We start from the raw sequence: 24491 nt of genomic DNA on the forward strand, positions 1-24491 counted from the left end.
TGATGTCTCTCCTTTTTTGAAGAACCACACACACACACACAAACCTTTACCTAGTCCAACCACAAGTCCTCAATAAATATGTCAACATCTGTTTGCTCTCTGACCGGAGCATTGTATCCCTGGTGACATCTATCCACCCAGTTACCTTTCTTGGGTTCCTTAGCCTATTTTTCAGCCCCCTTTACAGCGCTTTGAGCATGTGGAAAAACGCTATATAAATCCAATCAATTATTATCTGAGCAAAGAAGACAGTTCCTGTTTGTGAAATTTATTGTAGTGGTAATATTTACTGTACAAAACAGCTTGTTCATTCAGTGACGTCCTCACTACGTCTGCTGTGTCTTTGGTGTTGTCACTATCTATCTGAAATTATAAACTGGCTGGTTCCAGCCCTGAATGCTGATTGGCTGAAAGTTGTGCTACATTTAAGCAATAATGCACCTCGGGGGGGGGGGGTTGTGGTATATGGCCAATATATCACGGCTAAGGGCAGTTCTTAAGCACGACACAACGCGGAGTGCCTGGATACAGCTCTTAGCCGTGGTATATTGGCCATATGCCACAAACCCCCGAGATGCCTTATTGCTCTTATAAACTGCTTACCAACGTAATTAGAGCAGTAAAAATAAATGTTTAGTCATACCCATGGTATAAGGTCTGATATACCACGGCTTTCAGCCAATCAGCATTCAGGGCTCGAATCACCCAGTTTATTATAGACCGTATACCACAAGTATGATAAAACATGTATTTTTACTGCTCTAATTACATTAGTAAACAGTTTATAATAGCATTAAGGCACCTTGGGGGTTTGTGATATATGGCCATGTTGCGTCGTGCCTAAGAACAGCCCTTAGCCGTGGTATATTCGCCATATACCACACCCCCTAGGGCCTTATTGCTTAATAGCATCATCTATGTCACTGTGAAACACTTACAAACCCAACAGCAAACAAACAGTATCAAACAACATTGTCATAACTGTACATATCATACAAATTCATTATACAAATGGTTTCTCCAAAGAATTGTCGACTTGAAATTCCAGACGTCGGCAAAAATAGTATTTTCCTGTAAAAAGGTAACGGTGTGTAAAACCAGTAGCCAGATCTTAAAAAGACTATGTCCAGCATTTTGTTTAAAAGGCAACGATATAGTATACCATTTATAATATCATTTATAATAACATTTATAATACCAGTCCACTAACGTTTCTTTCATTGTGAAATTAGACCACAGGTGTGAAACTCATTTGAATGCTTTGTGTCATTGGGTGAGGCAACAGGGCAAAAATAACCACAGATCATCCACAAATAGTGTACACATTGTACTATATAGCTGAACAGTTCATATGTTGACATACTGTATTCATGGAAACATATTACTCACTATACAGTCATATGACTCAGACACGATCGGTTGTCAAAACTTCCTTTTGGGTCCAAGGCTAGTGACCCGTAGTGTCAATCCACAGCCTCTGAGCATGGCAGGTTCCGTCCACATCTTCGTTCCACCATGGAGCTCAGGTGGGACTCTTGTGGGCCTGGAGGCCTAGAACATCCAGTCCCTGTGACAACTTCCTGGTCTGTGGATTATGGGGGGCTGTGAGGGGGTCACCCCTCATTGAACACACCCTTGAAGCTCACGTGGCTGGCTCTTGGTGTGCCTAGATGAGCTGCAGGTGTGAGCAACACCAATTTCCTGTTCCTGTGATGACAACATACTGTCCCAAGGACTTCCTATTCCTGTTTCGTCCGGTTGCTAGGATATCTTGCAGCTGTTGCCGGTGCAGCTCTGTGCGGCCGCCGGGCTGAGCTGCGGAGGGCGGGTACATTTTTTATTTTTCAGCAGCTGCCCTCCGGTCCTCTTGGCGGCGATGTGGGTGGTGTTGGTGGCGGTGACGGAGTAGGAGCTTCCGTGCATCATGCGGGCATTGAGGCCATTGGCCATGGAGAAAGACTTGAGGTGGGACTTGAGGGCCAGGGGGAGAGGAAGCTTGTCAACCAGGTGGACCGGGGTGCAAGACACGATGGAACGACAGCACAGGTCCTGGAGACTCAACACTAAGAAAGAGAGAGAAGGGGAGGGGAGACAGAGAGAGAGGGAGAAAATATTTAATATTTCACAAATAGCAATAATACACCACGAGAGGGCACTGTTGGGTTAAACAGAGACAGTGAGAGAGAGACAGTGAGAGACAGAAAAAGAGAGAGACACAGAGAGAGAGAGAGACAGAGAAGTTGCTCTAGGCTCAGTGTTCACTGCCTCACTCACCTTTGTTGGGTCTCCAGAGTCTCTCCATACCGTGCCTCATCAGGACAATCCTGGCCAGCTCTGTGAAGGACTCTGTGATGTTGAAGTTGCACAGCGGGCTGACCTCGAAGAAGGTGACCCCTAACCTCTCAGCATACAGCTGGGCCTGCTCCGTGGTCACCTGACGCTTGTAGGCCAGGTGTAACCGGTTACCCACCAGGATCTTGGGAACTCCTGGTGCATGCTGGGTAGACAGGAAGGGAAACACAAAGTGGTGAGGTACAGATTCTGTTAGTACACCAGGATGGATAAGAGAGAGTGTGTGTGTGTGTGTGTGTGTGCGCGCGTTCCTCCCTGTATTCAGTAAAATAATGTGGCAATACAAGGGGGGCATAAAGCTTTTCAAGAATCAAATCGTTGAGTATCCTACCATATGTGATGTTCATTGAAGTTGAATAATATTATTCACATAACATGGACTATCTTGGAAGTCTAACTCTGTGTGTGGCTAGTTTATGAGTGTGGGTGAGTTGTTTCGGAGCAGAGGCGAGAGGAGTGGGATGGAGTTCTGAGAAGGTTTAGTCACGCTCACAAGCAGATATTGAGCAATGTGTCTTACATCATAGACCAATAGAGCAATTCAGTGAGAGTGCCTCAAATAGCACCATGTTCCCTTTAAAGTGCACTACTTTTGACCAGAACCCTTTGGGGAATAGGGTGCCATTTTTGGACACAGCAGTGGTTTACCTACTCGGGGGGAGCGACTGATCGGTGTCTCTTACCTCATCTATCTCCTTTATCCATCTGTCAATACCATCAAAGGACCATCGGTTGGTGATGTCATAGACCAAGATCACACCCTGAGAGAGAGAGAGAGAGAGAGAGAGAGAGAGAGAGAGAGAGAGAGAGAGAGAGAGAGAGAGAGAGAGAGCGATTGTGAAAATAGAGAGACATGACATAAAACAAGAATTGAATTGTCAGAAAGTGTATTGGAGGTGAAGTCAGGTGCAGGAGAGCAGAGTAGAATGAACAGGTGCTCTTTTGTTATAGTTCCAAAAACAAGAGCACTACATAAAACAAACACGCTCAAAAAACGGAACATAAAAGTAAAGCGCGTAAACTAACACCACATAACATGAAACAATTACACACAAAGCATGATGGGAAACAGAGGGTTAAACACAAGCAGCTTCACTGGGGAAATGAAAACCAGGTGTGTATGGAAACAAGACAAGACAAATGGATATATGAAAAATGGAGCGGCGATGGCTAGAAAGCCGGTGACGTCGATCGCCGCCCGAACAAGGAGAGGAGCCGACTTCGGCGGAAGTGGTGACAGGAATGTTATCGAGCATGCACTCTAAAACACAATCTCTCTAAGGGGAGATGCACATTATAATGTGTAATACTGTGTACAGTTAGCTACTTAAATTAAATTGAGGTCAGAGAAAATGAAGCATACTATTCCGTTAATGTGGGAACAGTGTAAACCTTAAAAAAGGGAAATGCACATTACAGTATAAATTCAATTAGCTAGAGTAGTCTGTCCAACTGCTATTAGGTTTTACTGTCACCAGTCTGTCCAACTGCTATTAGGTTTTACTGTCACCAGTCTGTCCAACTGCTATTAGGTTTTACTGTCACCAGTCTGTCCAACTGCTATTAGGTTTTACTGTCACCAGTCTGTCCAACTGCTATTAGGTTTTACTGTCACCAGTCTGTCCAACTGCTATTAGGTTTTACTGTCACCAGTCTGTCCAACTGCTATTAGGTTTTACTGTCACCAGTCTGTCCAACTGCTATTAGGTTTTACTGTCACCAGTCTGTCCAACTGCTATTAGGTTTTACTGTCACCAGTCTGTCCAACTGCTATTAGGTTTTACTGTCACCAGTCTGTCCAACTGCTATTAGGTTTTACTGTCACCAGTCTGTCCAACTGCTATTAGGTTTTACTGTCACCAGTCTGTCCAACTGCTATTAGGTTTTACTGTCACCAGTCTGTCCAACTGCTATTAGGTTTTACTGTCACCAGTCTGTCCAACTGCTATTAGGTTTTACTGTCACCAGTCTGTCCAACTGCTATTAGGTTTTACTGTCACCGGAGGCACCAGTCTGTCCAACTGCTATTAGGTTTTACTGTCACCGGAGGCACCAGTCTGTCCAACTGCTATTAGGTTTTACTGTCACCGGTGGCACCAGTCTGTCCAACTGCTATTAGGTTTTACTGTCACCGGTGGCACCAGTCTGTCCAACTGCTATTAGGTTTTACTGTCACCAGTCTGTCCAACTGCTATTAGGTTTTACTGTCACCAGTCTGTCCAACTGCTATTAGGTTTTACTGTCACCAGTCTGTCCAACTGCTATTAGGTTTTACTGTCACCGGAGGCACCAGCAACTGACACTGAGGATTCAAGCCAATTCTCCATCAATATGCATCCTATAGAACTGTTAGACGCCAGAGACTTGTGTGTGACTTCTATTTGTTGTGACCTGACCACCCACACACACACACACACCCCCACACACACACACACACACACACACACACAGAGTTGATCTCTGATGACTATAGTTATGGTGTGTACACAGTGTTCAAGAAGCACATCCTTCTGCCTAGCTATGGCAGGGGGTGTCATTGTCACCATGGTAACAGCCAGTCTATGGTCGGTAACGGGCCGTTTAGTAATAGTTTAGAAAAAAAATTAAGTAATTTCATTCATCGCCTGGGAGGTGAGAATTCTCAGTAGCTGAGCAGCAGTGGGTCAGGATTGGGTAAAGCCAGTAGTGTTCAGTAGTAGCCCGTAAAAGGACTGGATCCACTAACAATCTATCATTCAACTGTTGTTTTTGAACAGGCCCCTCCACCCTGTTTAGATAGGCCCACCCATTCTGCACCGTTTCCACGGGGTTAATAGTGATGTTGCTGATATACAGATGAAAACATGTACAAACAACTCCCATGTCTCTATTCTATAATATTAGCACAGCCAGTAGGCTTGTACACGTACAGGCCTACAGCACAGTTTTACAGGTCCTCTGTAGTGGTGAAAAACGTTTTCAAAACTGGCTGCTATGTTCTTTACATTGAAATTCTCAAGCTATTTCTTTCCTCAGAGATGAAATCTGTCCTTCGAGTGAGGTTTTATGTTTTATACATGAGGGTTTAGTGGGCAGTAAAGACATGTTTTATACATGAGGGCTTAGTGGGCAGTAAAGACATGTTTTATACATGAGGGTTTAGTGTGCAGTAAAGACATGTTTTATACATGAGGGTTTAGTGGGCAGTAAAGACATGTTTTATACATGAGGGTTTAGTGTGCAGTAAAGACATGTTTTATACATGAGGGTTTAGTGGGCAGTAAAGACATGTTTTATACATGAGGGTTTAGTGGGCAGTAAAGACATGTTTTATACATGAGGGTTTAGTGTGCAGTAAAGACATGTTTTATACATGAGGGTTTAGTGTGCAGTAAAGACATGTTTTATACATGAGGGTTTACTGTGCAGTGTTCAACAGCAGCATTCCCCTGCTGTAAACACTATGCTATTTGTTTTCTGATTGTGAAAGGACTGATCCATTATCAAACAACGTACTGAAAAATGCTGAACACACTCTCTTTGGCAAAGGTGCACACTCAAACACACACACATACCTGTGCTCCTCTGGAGTAGGAGCGGAAGATGGTGCAGAAGCGCCCCTGGCCAGATGTGTCCCTGAAACAACACACAAAGGTTAGAGGTCAGGGGTTAAAGGGTCAGCAGGTCAACCACCTGTCAATCAAATCACACAGCATTCCACCCTTAATCTCATGACCTTATTCAGGGAAAGGCACCTGGGTCGTTCGACAACTTCTGTGCCTTTTGAGAAGTGTAACTTTGTAAAAAAAAGAAAAAGACATTTGATTTCAACAAATTGTAACATTCTGTCATTAAAAGCAACTTGATTAAAAAAAACAAGTGACTATGGTTGACGATTTAATTTGAAATCATCCATAAATCTACTTGTGACCTGGGGAATGGAAGCTTGTGTGCAACAGGGAGGGGCAATTGGATGCATTGTTTCCCAAAAACATTTAATTACTAAAACATTGGTAACAGCGGTGACATGTTTTGTTCGACCCGCTCATTTTCCATCACAAAACACCAGAAAATGACCAAAAAGAATAGAACCAGCTGTCCTGCTTTTACACTATGATTTGACTAGCGTTTCTTTTAAAAAATATATTAAAAAAGGAAGTAACACCATATTAAAATGAGAGTTCAGTTCACGTAACAGGGTGGACCTTAAAATGAGGGACAGTAAATTAATCACTAATCACATTAAATAATTCATAGCCTTCAGAAATTACTTTGTCAAAGCAACAAAATAACTAATGCCTTTACAATGATGGTGAAACTTTGGGAAATGTTTGCATTAAGTGGGTCGGAATTTTCCTAGAAGTGACACAGGGAATTTTGGCATGATTGAATTCTTCATGTGGTCTACAGTCCCTATAGAAAGCCTACACCTCCTCGACATTTCTTTACATTTTGTTGCATTACAAAGTGGGATTAAAATGTATTTAATTGTAAAAAAATAAATAAAATAAAAATACGTTTGTCAACGATCTACACAAACTCCTCTGTAAAGTCAAAGTAGAAGAAACATTGTAAATGTTTAGATGAATGAAAACTAAAACACTAGAATAGCTTGATTAGATAAGTCTTCACCCCCCAGAGTCATTACATGTTAGAAGCACTTTTGGCAGTGATTACAGCTGTGAGTCTTTCTGGGTAAGTCTCTAAGAGCTTTCCACACATGGAATGTGCCATATGTGCCCATTATTCTTTTCTAAATTCTTCAAGCTCCGTCAAGGTGTTGGGAATCATGACTAGACAGCTATTTTCTACTCTTGTCATAGATTTCCAAGCAGACTTAAGTCAAAACTGTAACTTGTGCATTCAGGAACATTCACTGTCTTCTTGGTAAGTAACTCTAGTGTAAATCTGGCTTTGTGTTATTGCCCTGCTGAAAGGTGAATTCCTCTTCCAGTGTCTGGTGTAAAGCAGACTGAAGCAGATTTTCCTCTCGGATTTTGCCTGTGCTTAGCACCATCCCATTTCTTTTCATCCTGAAAAACTCCCCAGTCTTTGCCGATGTCAAGCATACCCATACCATGATGCAGCCACCACCATGCTTGAAAATAAGGAAGCAGCCACTCATGTTCGCCCCAAACATAAGGCTTTGCAATTATGGCTAGACAGCAATAGAGGGAGCACTGGAGTAGGAAGCCACAGCATTTTGATGGAGTCCCGTCATATTTGTCCAGGAGGGACACACTGCTAGATGGGCTGGGATACTGGCTCGCTAGGTTGACTGGTGGTAGATAATCCTCGGCCCGAGGGAGGTGATGCCCCTTGGGTAACGTTTAGACACTGCAGAACCTCTTCCATAGCCGTTCCCGTTTGAGCCAGCTGGTCGTGGTGTTGGCGAAGTAGGGTTTCCTGTTCGCTGACCATCTGAAAGAAGCCTTGATCAACTGCTGCTTCCATAATATTGAGGTGTTATTCTGTAACATAGACGCTGGGAGTCAGGAAGCAGGTGGGGAGTTGAATAGAATATGAACAATACAAAAACAGGAGTAGTGTCGGGACATGGAAACAGAGTCAATAACGTCTGATGGAAAATAACAACAGAGGGCTATATATATATAGGGGGTAATCAGGAAGGTGATGAGTCCAGGTGTAACTGATGAGACGCGGGTGTGCGTAATGATGGGCAGCCAGGGCCGGTAGCTAGTAAACCGCCAGGGCCGGTAGCTAGTAAACCGCCAGGGCCGGTAGCTAGTAAACCGCCAGGGCCGGTAGCTAGTAAACCGCCAGGGCCGGTAGCTAGTAAACCGCCAGGGCCGGTAGCTAGTAAACCGCCAGGGCCGGTAGCTAGTAAACCGCCAGGGCCGGTAGTTAGTAAACAGCCAGGGCCGGTAGCTAGTAAACCGACAACGTCGAACACCGGAGGGGAGGAGCAGGTCGATGTGACTATGTTTCTGATAATAATTTCCGACATTTTAATAGGCTATTTGTTAGTCAAATTGTCTATAATTAGATACATGCAACTTCTCTTCTGTCATTATATGTTGCCCTAGAAGACTAAATAAACCATTACTCACCAGAATAATGTCATCAATTACAGAATGAATGCTTCAATCTAGTTGATGTCGGTAAAGTTCTATGAGCTGCGAAAACGACCCAACATGTTTCTGATAAGATTTTAGTTCGGCATTGGATGCATATTTTATGTAGTTGAAATACTAATCAGCTTTTATGATTTTGATAAAGACAGCACCTCTACAGACGGTATCTAATTGCACATTCACATTCTCTCAAGATGCTGAAAGAAAAAAATCATATTTCTCCACTCCTGTTCCCGAGTCAAAATGTACATTTGGGGTATAATTTTACTGCAAGAAATACTTAATTCTGTAGGAGTTAATATTAAGACTCTGTGAGAGGTTCTAGACCTACAGTCAGTGTCCTGATTTCAGTTTCCATGTTACCCATCTGAGCAGAAGGTTCCCTTGATGTGGCACAGGCCTTTTTGAAGTCCCCTTATTGTGACTGACATTTGTATAGCGCCTCACCATCATCACATGACATAGGCACTGCTGTCATCCTCTTTTACCACTTGACCAAATCTTTCCCAAACAGACTACTGTTGTGGCCCTCCTCCTATAACACCAGGCTACTGTTGTGGCCCTCCTCCTATAACACCAGGCTACTGTTGTGGCCCTCCTCCTATAACACCAGGCTACTGTTGTGGCCCTCCTCCTATAACACCAGGCTACTGTTGTGGCCCTCCTCCTATAACACCAGGCTACTGTTGTGGCCCTCCTCCTATAACACTAGGCTACTGTTGTGGCCCTCCTCCTATAACACTAGGCTACTGTTGTGGCCCTCCTCCTATAACACCAGGCTACTGTTGTGGCCCTCCTCCTATAACACCAGGCTACTGTTGTGGCCCTCCTCCTATAACACCAGGCTACTGTTGTGGCCCTCCTCCTATAACACTAGGCTACTGTTGTGGCCCTCCTCCTATAACACTAGGCTACTGTTGTGGCCCTCCTCCTATAACACTAGGCTGCTGTTGTGGCCCTCCTCCTATAACATTGGACTACTGTTCTTCTATAACATTAGGCTACTGTTCTGGCCCTCCTCCTATAACATTAGGCTACTGTTCTGGCCCTCCTCCTATAACATTAGGCTACTGTTCTGGCCCTCCTCCTATAACACTAGGCTACTGTTCTTCTATAACATTAGGCTACTGTTCTTCTATAACATTAGGCTACTGTTCTTCTATAACATTAGGCTACTGTTCTTCTATAACATTAGGCTACTGTTCTTCTATAACATTAGGCTACTGTTCTTCTATAACATTAGGCTACTGTTCTGGCCCTCCTCCTATAACATTAGGCTACTGTTCTTCTATAACATTAGGCTACTGTTCTTCTATAACATTAGGCTACTGTTCTTCTATAACATTAGGCTACTGTTCTTCTATAACATTAGGCTACTGTTCTTCTATAACATTAGGCTACTGTTCTTCTATAACATTAGGCTACTGTTCTTCTATAACATTAGGCTACTGTTCTTCTATAACATTAGGCTACTGTTCTTCTATAACATTAGGCTACTGTTCTTCTATAACATTAGGCTACTGTTCTTCTATAACATTAGGCTACTGTTCTTCTATAACATTAGGCTACTGTTCTTCTATAACATTAGGCTACTGTTCTTCTATAACATTAGGCTACTGTTCTTCTATAACATTAGGCTACTGTTCTTCTATAACATTAGGCTACTGTTCTTCTATAACATTAGGCTACTGTTCTGGCCCTCCTCCTATAACACTAGGCTACTGTTCTTCTATAACATTAGGCTACTGTTCTTCTATAACACTAGGCTACTGTTCTTCTATAACACTAGGCTACTGTTCTTCTATAACACTAGGCTACTGTTCTTCTATAACATTAGGCTACTGTTCTTCTATAACATTAGGCTACTGTTCTTCTATAACATTAGGCTACTGTTCTTCTATAACACTAGGCTACTGTTCTTCTATAACACTAGGCTACTGTTCTTCTATAACACTAGGCTACTGTTCTTCTATAACACTAGGCTACTGTTCTTCTATAACACTAGGCTACTGTTCTTCTATAACACTAGGCTACTGTTCTTCTATAACACTAGGCTACTGTTCTTCTATAACACTAGGCTACTGTTCTTCTATAACACTAGGCTACTGTTCTTCTATAACACTAGGCTACTGTTCTTCTATAACACTAGGCTACTGTTCTTCTATAACACTAGGCTACTGTTCTTCTATAACATTAGGCTACTGTTCTTCTATAACATTAGGCTACTGTTCTTCTATAACATTAGGCTACTGTTCTTCTATAACATTAGGCTACTGTTCTTCTATAACATTAGGCTACTGTTCTTCTATAACATTAGGCTACTGTTCTTCTATAACATTAGGCTACTGTTCTTCTATAACATTAGGCTACTGTTCTTCTATAACATTAGGCTACTGTTCTTCTATAACATTAGGCTACTGTTCTTCTATAACATTAGGCTACTGTTCTTCTATAACATTAGGCTACTGTTCTGGCCCTCCTTCTATAACAGACTACTGTTCTGGCCCTGTTACTGCCTTATTGCATACATATGCCCGTTTTAGAATATTTTTATTCTGTATATTTGTATTATTTTTACTCTGTCGTTTAGGTCATTATTGTGGAGTCACTACCATGTTGTTGATCCATTTTCAGTTTTCTCCCATCACAGACAAACTCTGTAGCCGTTTTAAAATCACCAATGGCCTCATGGTGACATCCCTGAGCAGTTTCCTTCCTGTCCTGCAGCTCAGTTCAGAAGGACGACTTTGTGTCTGGGTGGTTTAATACATCATCATTATTAACTTGACCATGCTTAAATAGGTATTCAATATCTGATTTGTTATTGTTACCCATCTACCAATCACTGCCTTTCTTTATGAGGCTTTCGCAAAGCTCCCTGGTCTTTGTAGTTGTATCTGTATTTGAAATTCAATAGTTGACTGAGGGACCTTCCAGATGTTGTATGTATGGGGGACAGAGGAAGGGTTAGTCATTCAAAAATCATGTCAACCCCTATTATTTCAAACAGAGTGAGTCCATGTAACTTACGTGATTTTGTTGAGCCAAATTTGACTTTTGAACTAATTTAGGAGTGTCTAAAGAAAGAGGGTGAATATTTATGCAACGACTATATTTTATTTATTTATTTGTAAAACCTTTTTTCACTTTGACATTACAGTATTTTGTATAGATCAAGGACCAAAAAGTACAATTAAATCCATTTGAATTCGTAACGCAACAAAAAAGTTCAAATGGGATGTAGACTTTCTATAGGCCCTGTATATTAAAGTACTCTTCATTTAACAAAATCTATATTTGTGCACAATTTCTATTTAAAATATATAAAACAAAAAAAACGCTTTTCATTAAAAACGACCCATCTATTGCTGTTGGCCAACAACCAACCAATCATTTGTCAGACCATCACTGATGATTTTCTACGTTCAGCAACACTAACCACTTCTCAAATGTATAGTATATTTGTCTGTGAAATTCAGACAATTTATACATTCCACATAATTGGTCTTACAAAGAGAGGATTAACGACACTGGTATTTTACGCCTGTATTTAAAATAATGCACTCTGGGAGGGAGGGTAGTGAGAGAGCAGAGCGAGAGCAATAACATGTTTCCAGATTGCATTCTCCAGACCTGGATGCCAGAGCAGTGTTTGGGTTGGCAGGCACACACACACACACACACACACACACACACACACACACACACACACACACACACACACACACACACACACACACACACACACACACACACACACACACACACACACACACACACACACACACACACACATTGGCCTTAGGCCTAGACTTCTGACTATTAGATTTGAAATCCAGCTGTGTTTAATTCGATGAGAGAGTGCATCGTCACGCGCATATAAGACACTAAATTGTTGTTTCTTGATATGATTTAATACAATGACACTACAAACCATCTGGTACATAAAGATGTCATCCACCAGCCAGCCCTTTCTCGTCTGAGATTGAGCCTGGGGATGAGGTTAGCTACACAACAGCCTACTATGGAGGGAGAAGATGTTTTATAGGGGAAAGAAATACAAATCAAAGGAGAATAACCTTCCACTGTTTAGATACTCATATTCTTCTTCCTTCTCACAAGCTGTAGCTTTGCAATCAGCTTATTGTGGTTATCACAATGATTAGGGTTATTGGTTATCCCTAGGGTTAGTGGTTATCCCTAGGGTTAGGGTTATTGGTTATCCCTAGGGTTAGTGGTTATCCCTAGGGTTAGGGTTATTGGTTATCCCTAGGGTTAGTTGTTATCCCTAGGGTTAGGGTTATTGGTTATCCCTAGGGTTAGGGTTATTGGTTATCCCTAGGGTTAGTGGTTATCCCTAGGGTTATTGGTTATCCCTAGGGTTATTGGTTATCCCTAGGGTTAGTGGTTATCCCTAGGGTTAGGGTTATTGGTTATCCCTAGGGTTAGTGGTTATCCCTAGGGTTAGTGGTTATCCCTAGGGTTAGGGTTATTGGTTATCCCAATGATTATGGTTATTGGTTATCCCTAGGGTTAGGGTTATCCCTAGGGTTATTGTGGTTATCCCTAGGGTTATGGTCATTGGTTATCCCTAGGGTTAGGGCTAGTGGTTATCCCTAGGGTTAGGGCTAGTGGTTATCACCAGGGTTAGGGCTAGTGGTTATCCCCAGGGTTAGGGCTAGTGGTTATCCCCAGGGTTAGGGCTAGTGGTTATCCCCAGGGTTAGGGCTAGTGGTTATCCCCAGGGTTAGGGCTAGTGGTTATCCCCAGGGTTAGGGCTAGTGGTTATCCCCAGGGTTACGGGCTAGTGGTTATCACCAGGGTTAGGGCTAGTGGTTATCACCAGGGTTAGGGGCTAGTAATTATCCCTAGGGTTAGGGCTAGTGGTTATCCCCAGGGTTAGGGCTAGTGGTTATCACCAGGGTTAGTGGTTATCCCTAGGGCTAGGACTAGTGGTTATCCCCAGGGTTACTGTGGTTATCCCCAGGGTTACTGTGGTTATCCCCAGGGTTACTGTGGTTATCCCCAGGGTTACTGTGGTTATAGTTTGGTTATCCCTAGGGTTACTGTGGTTAATCCCAGGGTCAGGGTTATTTTGGTTATCCCTAGGGTCAGGGTTATTTTGGTTACTCTACCTGCAGTGTATCCCTAGGCTTACTCCACATTCATGCCAAGTTCCCAATTTTCACAACTGGCTAATTCTGCACGCTAACCGCTTAACTACGTTATAAATTTACCAATGTTCCACCATGCCTCACTAGCTCTTTGCTAATGCTACACTAGCCGCACAAGCATTTTACCACTGTTTCACCAATGTCACGCTAGCCAGCTGTGATTAGCGTGTAGCCATAGGGAGGAGGATAGAGAGCATTTCTAACACCCCCTCTGTTAAAGCGTGAAATAATCTCATCCTCTTAGACATCAAACTACATTTCCAGATTAATAATTCAATATTGACTCGACTAAAAGCAAAACCCTCTAAAAATAAAAAGTACTGCTCTCAGGGTAGGGGTCAGGAGTAGAGTGGAGAGGCGCGGATGGCAGAGAACACACGATGGGGACCACAGAGTGGTCTGTCTACAATCCCCCTTCCTGTAATCAGACTTGCATGTTTCTTATTGAGCCTCTGTTCAGAAGTCATCTCTCCTTATAACAAGGTCTGCCTTTCTCTGACCTCCAGGACAATACTCTATTCTCCTAATCTGATCAACATGATACAGCCAGAGTACTGTTTGGTACACAGCCCCCCGTCTTATCAAATAGATAAGGGATTTACCCTATCAAATAGATAAGACGAGGGGCTGTGTACCAAATGGCCCTCTATCCCCTACATACAGCCGCATGGGGACCTGGTCAAAAGTAGTGCACTATATAGGAAATAGGATTCCAGTTGGGACACAGACAGGAACTAGGAGGCCATAGAGTCACATTTAACGTTTCAATATCCCTGACGTGGAAATGGGATGAGTTTAGCAGGGTAACGTGTGTGTGCGTGTGTGTGTTGGTGTGCGCGTGTGTATGTGTGTGTGTTGGTATGTGCGTGTGTATGTGTTGGTGTGTGAGTTGGTGTGTGTGTGTGTGTTGGTGTGTATGTGTGTGTACAGTGACTTCACTCACCAGAGTTGCAGCTTGACTCGTCTTCCATCTAGGAGTATCGTAGTCGTCTTGTAGTCGATTCCTGCCAACAACATACAATGATGTTAATACCATCTCTCTTAGTCTACTCTGAATGTATCTAGGCCTTGTACAGTATGTCTGAACTGTCATGATCGTTCTACATGAGGGAGAGAGAGAGGACAGGCTATGTGGAAACTCAGCTGCACTTCCTAACCTCCTGCCCAATGTATGACCATATTAGAGACACATATTTCCCTCATTACACAGACCCACAGAGAATTTGAAAACAAACCCAATTTTGATAAACTCACATATCTCCTGGGTGAAATACCACAGTGTGACATCACAGCAGCAAGATTTGTGACCTGTTGCCACAAGAAAAGGGCAACCAGTGAAGAACAAACACCATTGTAAATACAACCCATATTTATGTTTATTTATTTTCCCTTTTGTACTTGAACTATTTGCACATATGATATTTGAAATGTCTTTATTCTTTTGTAACTCTTGTGAGTGTAATGTTTACTGTTCATTTGTATTGCTTATTTCACTTTTTGTTTATCATCTACTTCACTTGCTTTGGCAATGTTAACATATGTTTCCCATGATAATAAAGCCCCTTGAATATAATTGAGACAGAGAGAGACACAGAGACTGAGACAGAGAGACACACACACAGAGAGAGAGACATACAGAGACAGAGCAGAGCCCACACGCACGAGCAGACACACACAGAGACAGAGAGAGACAGACAGAGACACACACAGAGACAGAGAGAGACAGACAGAGACACACACAGAGAGACAGAGACACACACAGAGAGAGACACACAGAGACAGAGAGAGAGACACACAGAGACAGAGAGAGAGACACACAGAGACAGAGAGAGAGACAGAGAGAGAGACACACACACACACACACACACAGAGACAGACACACACAGAGACAGAGACACACACACACAGAGAGACACACAGAGAGAGAGAGACAGAGACACACAGAGACAGAGAGACAGAGACACAGAGAGACACACAGAGAGACACACAGACAGACAGACACACAGACAGACAGACACACAGACAGACAGACACACAGACAGAGAGACACACAGACAGAGAGACACACAGACAGAGAGACACACAGACAGAGACACACACAGACAGAGACACACACAGACAGACACAGAGACAGACACAGAGACACACACAGACAGACACAGAGACAGACACAGAGACAGACACAGAGACAGACACAGAGACAGACACAGACAGAGACACACACAGACACACACACAGACAGAGACACACACAGACAGAGACACACACAGACAGACACAGAGACAGACACAGAGACAGACACAGAGACAGACACAGAGACAGACACAGAGACAGACACAGAGACAGACACAGAGACAGACACAGAGACAGACAGATGAATAAGAGGATACTTAATGAGGCTCTGTATGTTTCAGCAGGAATCAGGAGGTAACATGTGGAAGAAGAACTCTCCATCTGTCATCCAGCAGGGAGCAGATTAAACTTTAAAACTGAGTGAGTGAACATGTCTACATCCCCTATGGGCCCTGGTCCAAAGTAGTGCACTATAATGGGGAATAGGGTGGTGAGTGAGGTGGGCAGACATGTGAAACAACTGAGGCAACACTGATGAACACACACACACACACACACACACACACACACACACACACACACACACACACACACACACACACACACAGGTCACCCAGATGAGTCCTAAACAGAGTCTAGAGTGTTAGACATTCCAAAGTGACACTGGGATAGAAATGTGATCCTGTTGAAAATCCCCCAACATTACAAGGGCCCCCCGGCTCCTAAGGCAGTGACGACTGCTTCCATACCTGTCCCTAGAGAGCTCATCAGACACAGCTCTTATCCGTGCATCACAAATCACACAGACTTCAACCGTCACACTGGACCTTTTCAAGTGCTGATTCCATAATCTGGAACATTTAGCTAAGTACTTAAAATCTTCTTACGTTGTTGATTACGATGGCATAATGTGACAGACAGACAGACAGACAGACAGACAGACAGACAGACAGACAGACAGACAGACAGACAGACAGACAGACAGACAGACAGACAGACAGACAGACAGACAGACAGACAGACAGACAGACAGACAGACAGACAGACAGACAGACAGACAGACAGACAGACAGACAGACAGACAGACAGACAGACAGACAGACAGACAGACAGACAGAAAGAAAGAAAGAAAGATTAGCGGCAGAGATGTAATAAGACTTCACATGACCCAGCTGTTTTTTCTCATCAGACATGTAGGTGGGGTCAAAGGGCAGGACTCCTAGGCTGTGTCTGTGTGTCTGTGTGTGTGTGTCAAAGGTCACGATCCTGGAGACCAGATCCAATGTTAACCCAACACCCTACTGACGTTACGCTATCACCACAGAATGACACGTGTGTGTGTGTGTGTGTGTGTGTGTGTGTGTGTGTGTATGTGCGTACGTGAAGATGACAATGTGTTTGCATAGAAATCAAACTAAATCCATGACCATCTAAGGGTTAAGTTACAGTAGTGATGATGAAATCCCCACTGGATCTCACCCAGTGAGAATGACTCATACTGCACAGCAGACAGCTACATAGTGACAGCAGCACACACACACACACACACACACAAGTATTCAAGCACGCACGCTTGGATACATGCACACACACACACACACACACACTAAACCTGTGAGTATTATGATGCAGCTTCAGTATGTACTCAGAGCCCTACCATGTCTGGAAGCAGCAGTGTGTGTCTGCTCAATAAGGAGGTCCTGATAATTACAGTAATAACAGCAGAAAAGCCACTTTACTTTTGGTCAATGAGAGCAGCACAAATGTAACATTCGCATTATTCATTCCTTTACACTTGTGTGTATTAGGTAGTTGTTGTGGAATTGGTAGATTACTTGTTAGATATTACTGCATGGTCGGAACTAGAAGCACAAGCATTTTGCTACACTCGCATTAACCATGCTAACCATGTGTATGTGACAAATAACATTTGATTTGCATCGTAATAATGCACTGTATTGCATCATAATAATGGACTGTATTACACTTTATTTACTAATATAAAGTGTGTGAGTTCTGAGTGTGTGTGTCTCCACACGTGCGCTCACAGATACCAACGGCAGCTGGCAAATCACAGGTGGCATTTAATGCTTTTCCTCCATATCAAGAGTCAGTTCACCAGTCAAACTGTCACCCCTGGCAACAACCCTCCTCACGACCTGTACCCATAACGCATCCCTCTAGGTGTTGTTCCGGCCTCTCTGTACTGGTTCAACTGTCTGGTTGGGTTGGGATCGGTCTGTCTCTGACTTGACATTGTGTAATTGGATTGGACATACTGTAGTTTGTGCTGACACCCGCACACACACACCACACACACACGCTCACACGCACTCCTCTAATTTAACAAGGACAAACACTTCTACACATATGTCGACTCACTCAATACAGTCAGGCACACTGTCCTGTTAGCTAATAGTCTATCCAATTCATCAAGTAAAAACATCAATATCTCTAATCACAAAAGCTCTATTGAAGCCACCTCGCAGCCATCTTGGTACTCCTCCTCCTCCATCTTGGTACTCCTCCTCCTCCTCCATCTTGGCACTCCTCCTCCTCCTCCATCTTGGCACTCCTCCTCCTCCTCCATCTTGGCACTCCTCCTCCTCCTCCATCTTGGCACTCCTCCTCCATCTTGGCACTCCTCCTCCTCCTCCATCTTGGCACTCCTCCTCCTCCTCCATCTTGGCACTCCTCCTCCTCCTCCATCTTGGCACTCCTCCTCCTCCTCCATCTTGGCACTCCTCCATCTTGGCACTCCTCCTCCATCTTGGCACTCCTCCTCCATCTTGGCACTCCTCCTCCTCCTCCTCCACCTTGGCACTCCTCCTCCATCTTGGCACTCCTCCTCCATCTTGGCACTCCTCCTCCATCTTGGCACTCCTCCTCCTCCTCCACCTTGGCACTCCTCCTCCTCCATCTTGGCACTCCTCCTCCTCCTCCACCTTGGCACTCCTCCTCCTCCATCTTGGCACTCCTCCTCCTCCTCCACCTTGGCACTCCTCCTCCTCCACCTTGGCACTCCTCCTCCTCCACCTTGGCACTCCTCCTCCTCCACCTTGGCACTCCTCCTCCATCTTGGCACTCCTCCTCCATCTTGGCACTCCTCCTCCATCTTGGCACTCCTCCTCCATCTTGGCACTCCTCCTCCATCTTGGCACTCCTCCTCCATCTTGGCACTCCTCCTCCATCTTGGCACTCCTCCTCCATCTTGGCACTCCTCCTCCATCTTGGCACTCCTCCTCCATCTTGGCACTCCTCCTCCATCTTGGCACTCCTCCTCCATCTTGGCACTCCTCCTCCTCCACCTTGGCACTCCTCCTCCTCCACCTTGGCACTCCTCCTCCTCCACCTTGGCACTCCTCCTCCATCTTGGCACTCCTCCTCCATCTTGGCACTCCTCCTCCATCTTGGCACTCCTCCTCCATCTTGGCACTCCTCCTCCATCTTGGCACTCCTCCTCCACCTTGGCACTCCTCCTCCATCTTGGCACTCCTCCTCCATCTTGGCACTCCTCCTCCATCTTGGCACTCCTCCTCCATCTTGGCACTCCTCCACATTGTAAAATATATTTTGGAAGCTATAGAAATACATTTATTAATGGCTACATTTGTTGTGCCACATTTATTCTATTACAGACACCTTAATGCAGACTTTTAAATGATATTATGTGAGATAAACATAAAACTACACATTTTAAGAACATGTAAAACATTTTCCTTAATGATGCACTATGTAGAAATCGCTCTGCCATTTCCTGATTGCTACAATTCTAATAGTTGTCATTTCAGTTTGGGACAAAAAACAAAGCTCTGTCAGAGTGACCATCAGGTTCTTGGTCACCTCCCTGACCAAGGCCCTTCTCCCCCGATTGCTCAGTTTGGCCGGGTAGCCAGCTCTAGGAAGAGTCTTGGTGGTTTCAAACTTCTTCCATTTAAGAATGATGGAGGCCACTGTGTTCTTGGGGACCTTAAATGGAGCAGAATTTTCTGGTACCCTCCCCAGATCTGTGCCTCGACACAATCCTGTCTCGGAGCTCTACGGACAATTCCTTCGATCTCACGGCTTGGATTTTGCTCTGACATGCACTGTCAACTGTGGGACCTTTATATAGACAGGTGTGTGCCTTTCCAAATCATGTGAAATCAATTTAATTTATCACAGGTGGACCATGTCGTAGTGTTTGATATCATTAAATGTGAAGACTTTATATTATCAAATCAATTTTCAGTGTATTTTAATTATGCAATTAAACTAATCATGTAACTTTAACTAGGAAGTCGGGGCACTACGGAAAAGTGTTTATATAGTGTCAATTTCCGAATATAACTCTTCAGATATTTTCATATCTTATCGATTAGTCACTTAATGTATTATTACCTCATCAGTCTCATTACTGAACGTAGCAAACCCTTGGATATCTGCACGAACCCTAGCATAGAATCATGACTCAGCAATATACAAAGTATTTATTTACTAAGTTAATCACAGAATTACATAAACACACACAAAAATAAGTCATACATTGGTTACTACATGATACAAAAAGCGGATGAAACTGTTATGACGGCTTTGTAGACAAAGGAAAGGGGGTGGGGACCGCTCAAGAGCGGGAAACTCAGTGGATTCAAGTACATACAGTTGACTACACTACACTCATGGAAATGCCTATACATTGAACATGAACAACCGCTCATTCGAAAAGAAATTCAATTTACATATTTACGAGTGTATGCCTTTGTTGTCCCTCTCTGTGGTCGCTGGTCCGTCTGCTGGATAGTCAGTCAACAGAAAGTCTCTGGTTTGTCCACCAGAGATCAAAGTCTGTCTGAGGTGTAGGTTGTTATAATGGATACTTCAGAGTAGCATTCGGAAATGTTCTTAGACCGGATGCGTTTACCAGACTAAAGTATTTAAAAACAGCTGCAGCCTGAATAATTGTTCTTTAAATTTGTAGATTTCTTAGCCATTTCAACAAGGGAATGATCTCCACATTCTCTGGTGGTCTAGTCCTTTTGTAGAGTTGCCAACCAATTCAACATGTAGCGACAGCTCCATTTTCTGGTCTAATGTACATTTTGTCACGGATGGTTGAATGGGCTGTTCCATGACACCTGCTGTGATGTCCGGGCTCATGGGGGTGTGGCCACTGACTAGTTCAAACTTTATATCTAAACAAGTATCTTGTTTAGAATGCCAACATCACATCTTCTCACAAATAGTTTCATATATTTTACACAACCATCAGATGCAAACCTAATAATTGAGAAGTGTACCGTAATTTCCGGACTATTGAGCGCACCTGAATATAAGCCGCACCCACTGAATTTTTTAAATATTTTTTATTTTGAACATAAAATAAGCCGCACATGTCTATAAGCCGCAGGTGCCTACCGGTACATTGAAACAAATTAACTTTACACAGGCTTTAACGAAACACGGCTTGTAACAAAAAATAAAAAATTTGCAGTAAACAGTAGCCTACCAAGAAAGTCATTGGTCACTATCTTCCTCCTCCTGTGCACTGAAACCACTGAAGTCATCTCCTTTGGTGTCGGAGTTGAATAGCCTCAGAATTGCTTCATCCGATATTGGATCGTTTTCATTGTCGCTCTCGTCACTGTTTGACCTTAACCCGTTCGGCAATTTCATTGGTCTAATGAAAGCTTCATGCCGCCAAAAAACTAAGCACGTCACAGAATGTGTTTTTTTTGGAAGAAAAAAATTTGAAAGCGGGAAAAATTCATATATTAGCCGTGTCATTGTTTAAGCCGCGAGGTTCAAAGCGTGGGAAAAAAGTTGCGGCTTATAGCCCGGAATTTACGGTACACAAACAAAGACACAGTAATGTGTGTTTCCTGTCCTTCATGAGATCACCAAATGAAACAAATGTGACAGGATTGTTCTTTAAATACCCATGGACAATTCTCAAATTGAAACAATATTTCTTTCTCCAATTTTGGGGATTTGGAGTTTTGGGCAAGAAGAATGTCTTTGTTCTCCATCGGCTCTGTCCCTCAATACCCCATGGCAGGGAAGAGTTTCTACCTGGAATTTATGGCCGTTGTAAAACCTGTGGTGGGAGAGAGAGTGAGAGATGGGGGAGCCACAATATACACCCAGAAGGGCCACGTTGTGACAACTCCAATGAAGTTGTAGAAACATCTCAAGGATGATCAATGGAAACAGGATGTACCTGAGCTCAATTTAGAGTCTCATAGCAAAGGGTCCGAAACCTTATTTACATAAGTTATCTATTTTTAATACAGTTGGTACAATTTCTAAAAACCTGATTTCACTTTGTCATGATGGGGTATTGTGTGTAGATTGCTGAAAAAAAACATTTAATACATTTTAGAATAAGGCTGTAACGTAACAAAGTGTGGAAAAACAAGGGGTCTGAATACTTTCCGAAGGCACTGTACATCCTTGTTTATGTCTATTGAATGATAGTTGATATGGGATGTGATTCTGACTGTTATGAAACTCTGTGTGAGGTGCCAGCTCCAGTTAAAACTGGCAGAGACAGTTTTCATGAGGGCCCCTCAGGAGTCTGAAGGGTTATTTTGAGAAAAACCCAAAGCCTAGCACATACAGCCTTACACACAAAACACTGTGGAGAGGCGACATTACGTAAGGGGTTATGATAATCATTATTATGTCTGTTGACATGCATCATCAGAGGTCAAATAGGGGGTGCTTATATTTGTACAAGTGCACTCCCTGAGAGAGTGGGGTCACGGCCAGTGATCAGCCATTATTGACAGCGACCCTGGTGCCTTGCTCAAGCTCAGATCTGCACATTTTTCAGCTAGTCAGCTCGGGGATTGGAACTAGCAACCTTTCGGTTAGTGGCCCAACGCTCTAATTGCTAGGGTGACCTGCCGTCCTAGCGCCCCTGTGTTGGCTGGCAGACCTAGTCACGCACGCACGCACACACACAGTATACTTTCCGTGTAAAAATACATGCTCTCTCTAGGTTAGGATATGTCAGGGTAATTGTTGTATCATTAGCGTGGCTATACCTATCCAGACAATAAGAAAACAGCTGCATTAGGTTGGTTGATTCCCTATGGGCCCTGATCAACAGAAGTACACTATAGAGGAAACAGGGTGCCATTTGGGACACATTCAGTCAGTCAACTACTACAGTACTACCAGCCTACAGTAAGGCTGAATCCTGCAGGTCACTCCATCTGTCAACCTTCATCCCTCCATCTCACCTCTCTGCCATCTGTTACTGATGGCATGCACATTCTTTCAGTATGATTACTGTAGGGCTCAATAGCTCTCCTTCTTCCCACTCTCTTCTCCTCCCTCACCTTCTGTTAAAAGGCCCAGTGCAGTCAAAAATGTGATTTGTCTCACCATGAGGTTGGAATAATACTGTGAAATTGTGAAAATTATGAAAATGCCCTTTTAGTGTAAGAGCTATTTGAAAAGACTCCTGAAATTTCAGCCTGTTTTGGTGGTATGGAGTTTTGGCCCTCCGTGCTGATATCACCACGCGGTCATTTAGTATTTCTGTCTTTGTACATGCGTGACTCTTTCCCTGTATGTGTGTGTTCTGAACTATAATCAAGTGATCTATTTTGGTTTGGAAGTGTTCTGTGGCCTGCGACCTCAACAACAGTTTATGGAAGGATTCTGTTGGAGCAGAGGGATTCTAGATTCTCTGTTATACTCCACTGTTCCACTGCTTCTGGAGTCTGTGGTCATTCCCCTGTGAGCGCTCCAACTCAGCCATCATCTCACCCAGACCGCCCAGCTCACTCTCTGCGCGCATCCCAAATGGTACCCTGTTCCCTACATAGTACACTATTTTTGACGAGAGCCCTATGGGCCCTTGATAAAAGTGGTGCACTATATAGGGAATAGGGTATGGTTTGGGACTGAAACATCTTTCTCTGGCCATGGAGACTGGCTGGCCACAGAAATGCTTCCACTCTCCCTTTATTCCATCCTATTAGTAGAACTGACCCAAAACTGAGATGAGCCTTGGATCCTGTTGATTCCACATTTAGTAGCCTAACGGCAACATCAATTATTGGCCAGAGTGCTTAAGGGGAAACACTGTCTTCTGCATCCTAAATGGCGCCCTATTCCCTATACAGTGCACTACGGTTGACCAGGGCCCATAGTGCTCCGGTAGAAAGTAGTGCACTATATAGGGAATAGTGTGCCATGTGGGACACAACCTCTGTTCCATGGTGTTTAAAACAAGCCAAACCAGCCGGGAGGAAACTGTGGCTGCTATACACAACACACATCAGATACATCATATCCTGTGGTACTAGCAGAAACCGAGCAGGGCCACAAACCATGTCAATACAACCAGGAGAAACATCCAACAGATTTCACTGGTGGTGCAAGAGCATAGCCACACATTCTTCAGTGTGTGGATTTAGTCCATGTTCTCGATGTAGAAACCAACACATCATTCAAGCAGCAAAAAGTCAGACAGAACTTCATCTTAAAGTAGCAATGTAGAGACAAACCTCAATAAGTTTGGAAAAAATGTATTCGTCTCTTATTAATTGGTATACCTCAGGTGATAGGTTTACCAAAATGTCATTTAAATTCCTCCGAGGGAGCTTGCCATGTGACCCTTATTGGATTCTCCAGAAGATTAATTTGATAACTGCCACTCTACAGTATAATCAGGCAAACCTGTCAAATATTTCGGTTTTCACAAGCACAACACAATTTCGCAGTGGTTTTATAAAAGTGTTTTTAATAAAGGAGTGCAATAACAAATCGGAGTATGAACACACGCATGTGCGGGGACACACTTGCGCGCACAAACACATACACTTCC

At 43.5% G+C, this 24491-nt stretch overlaps 1 protein-coding gene across 3 annotated transcripts in view; it reads right to left on the reverse strand.

Moving 5' to 3' along the window:
* Positions 1 to 252: 252 nt before the first annotated feature.
* The window catches only part of LOC106589859 (ras-related protein Rab-40B), a 36618-nt gene continuing 12379 nt past the window's right edge, over positions 253 to 24491 (reverse strand). For all 3 annotated transcript variants that reach the window (XM_014180262.3, XM_014180260.3, XM_014180259.3), the window contains 5 exons: positions 14544 to 14604; positions 5907 to 5967; positions 3036 to 3113; positions 2275 to 2497; positions 253 to 2063 (listed from right to left, as the gene is read on the reverse strand). In XM_014180262.3, coding sequence (XP_014035737.1) covers positions 1762 to 2063; positions 2275 to 2497; positions 3036 to 3113; positions 5907 to 5967; positions 14544 to 14604 — 725 coding nt within the window. In that variant the 3' untranslated portion in view covers positions 253 to 1761. The remainder of the gene's footprint in view (positions 2064 to 2274; positions 2498 to 3035; positions 3114 to 5906; positions 5968 to 14543; positions 14605 to 24491) is intronic.

This window comes from Salmo salar, chromosome 28 (genome assembly GCF_965601325.2).
Source record: "Salmo salar chromosome 28, fSalSal1, whole genome shotgun sequence".
In the NCBI taxonomy this organism is placed as follows: domain Eukaryota; kingdom Metazoa; phylum Chordata; class Actinopteri; order Salmoniformes; family Salmonidae; genus Salmo; species Salmo salar.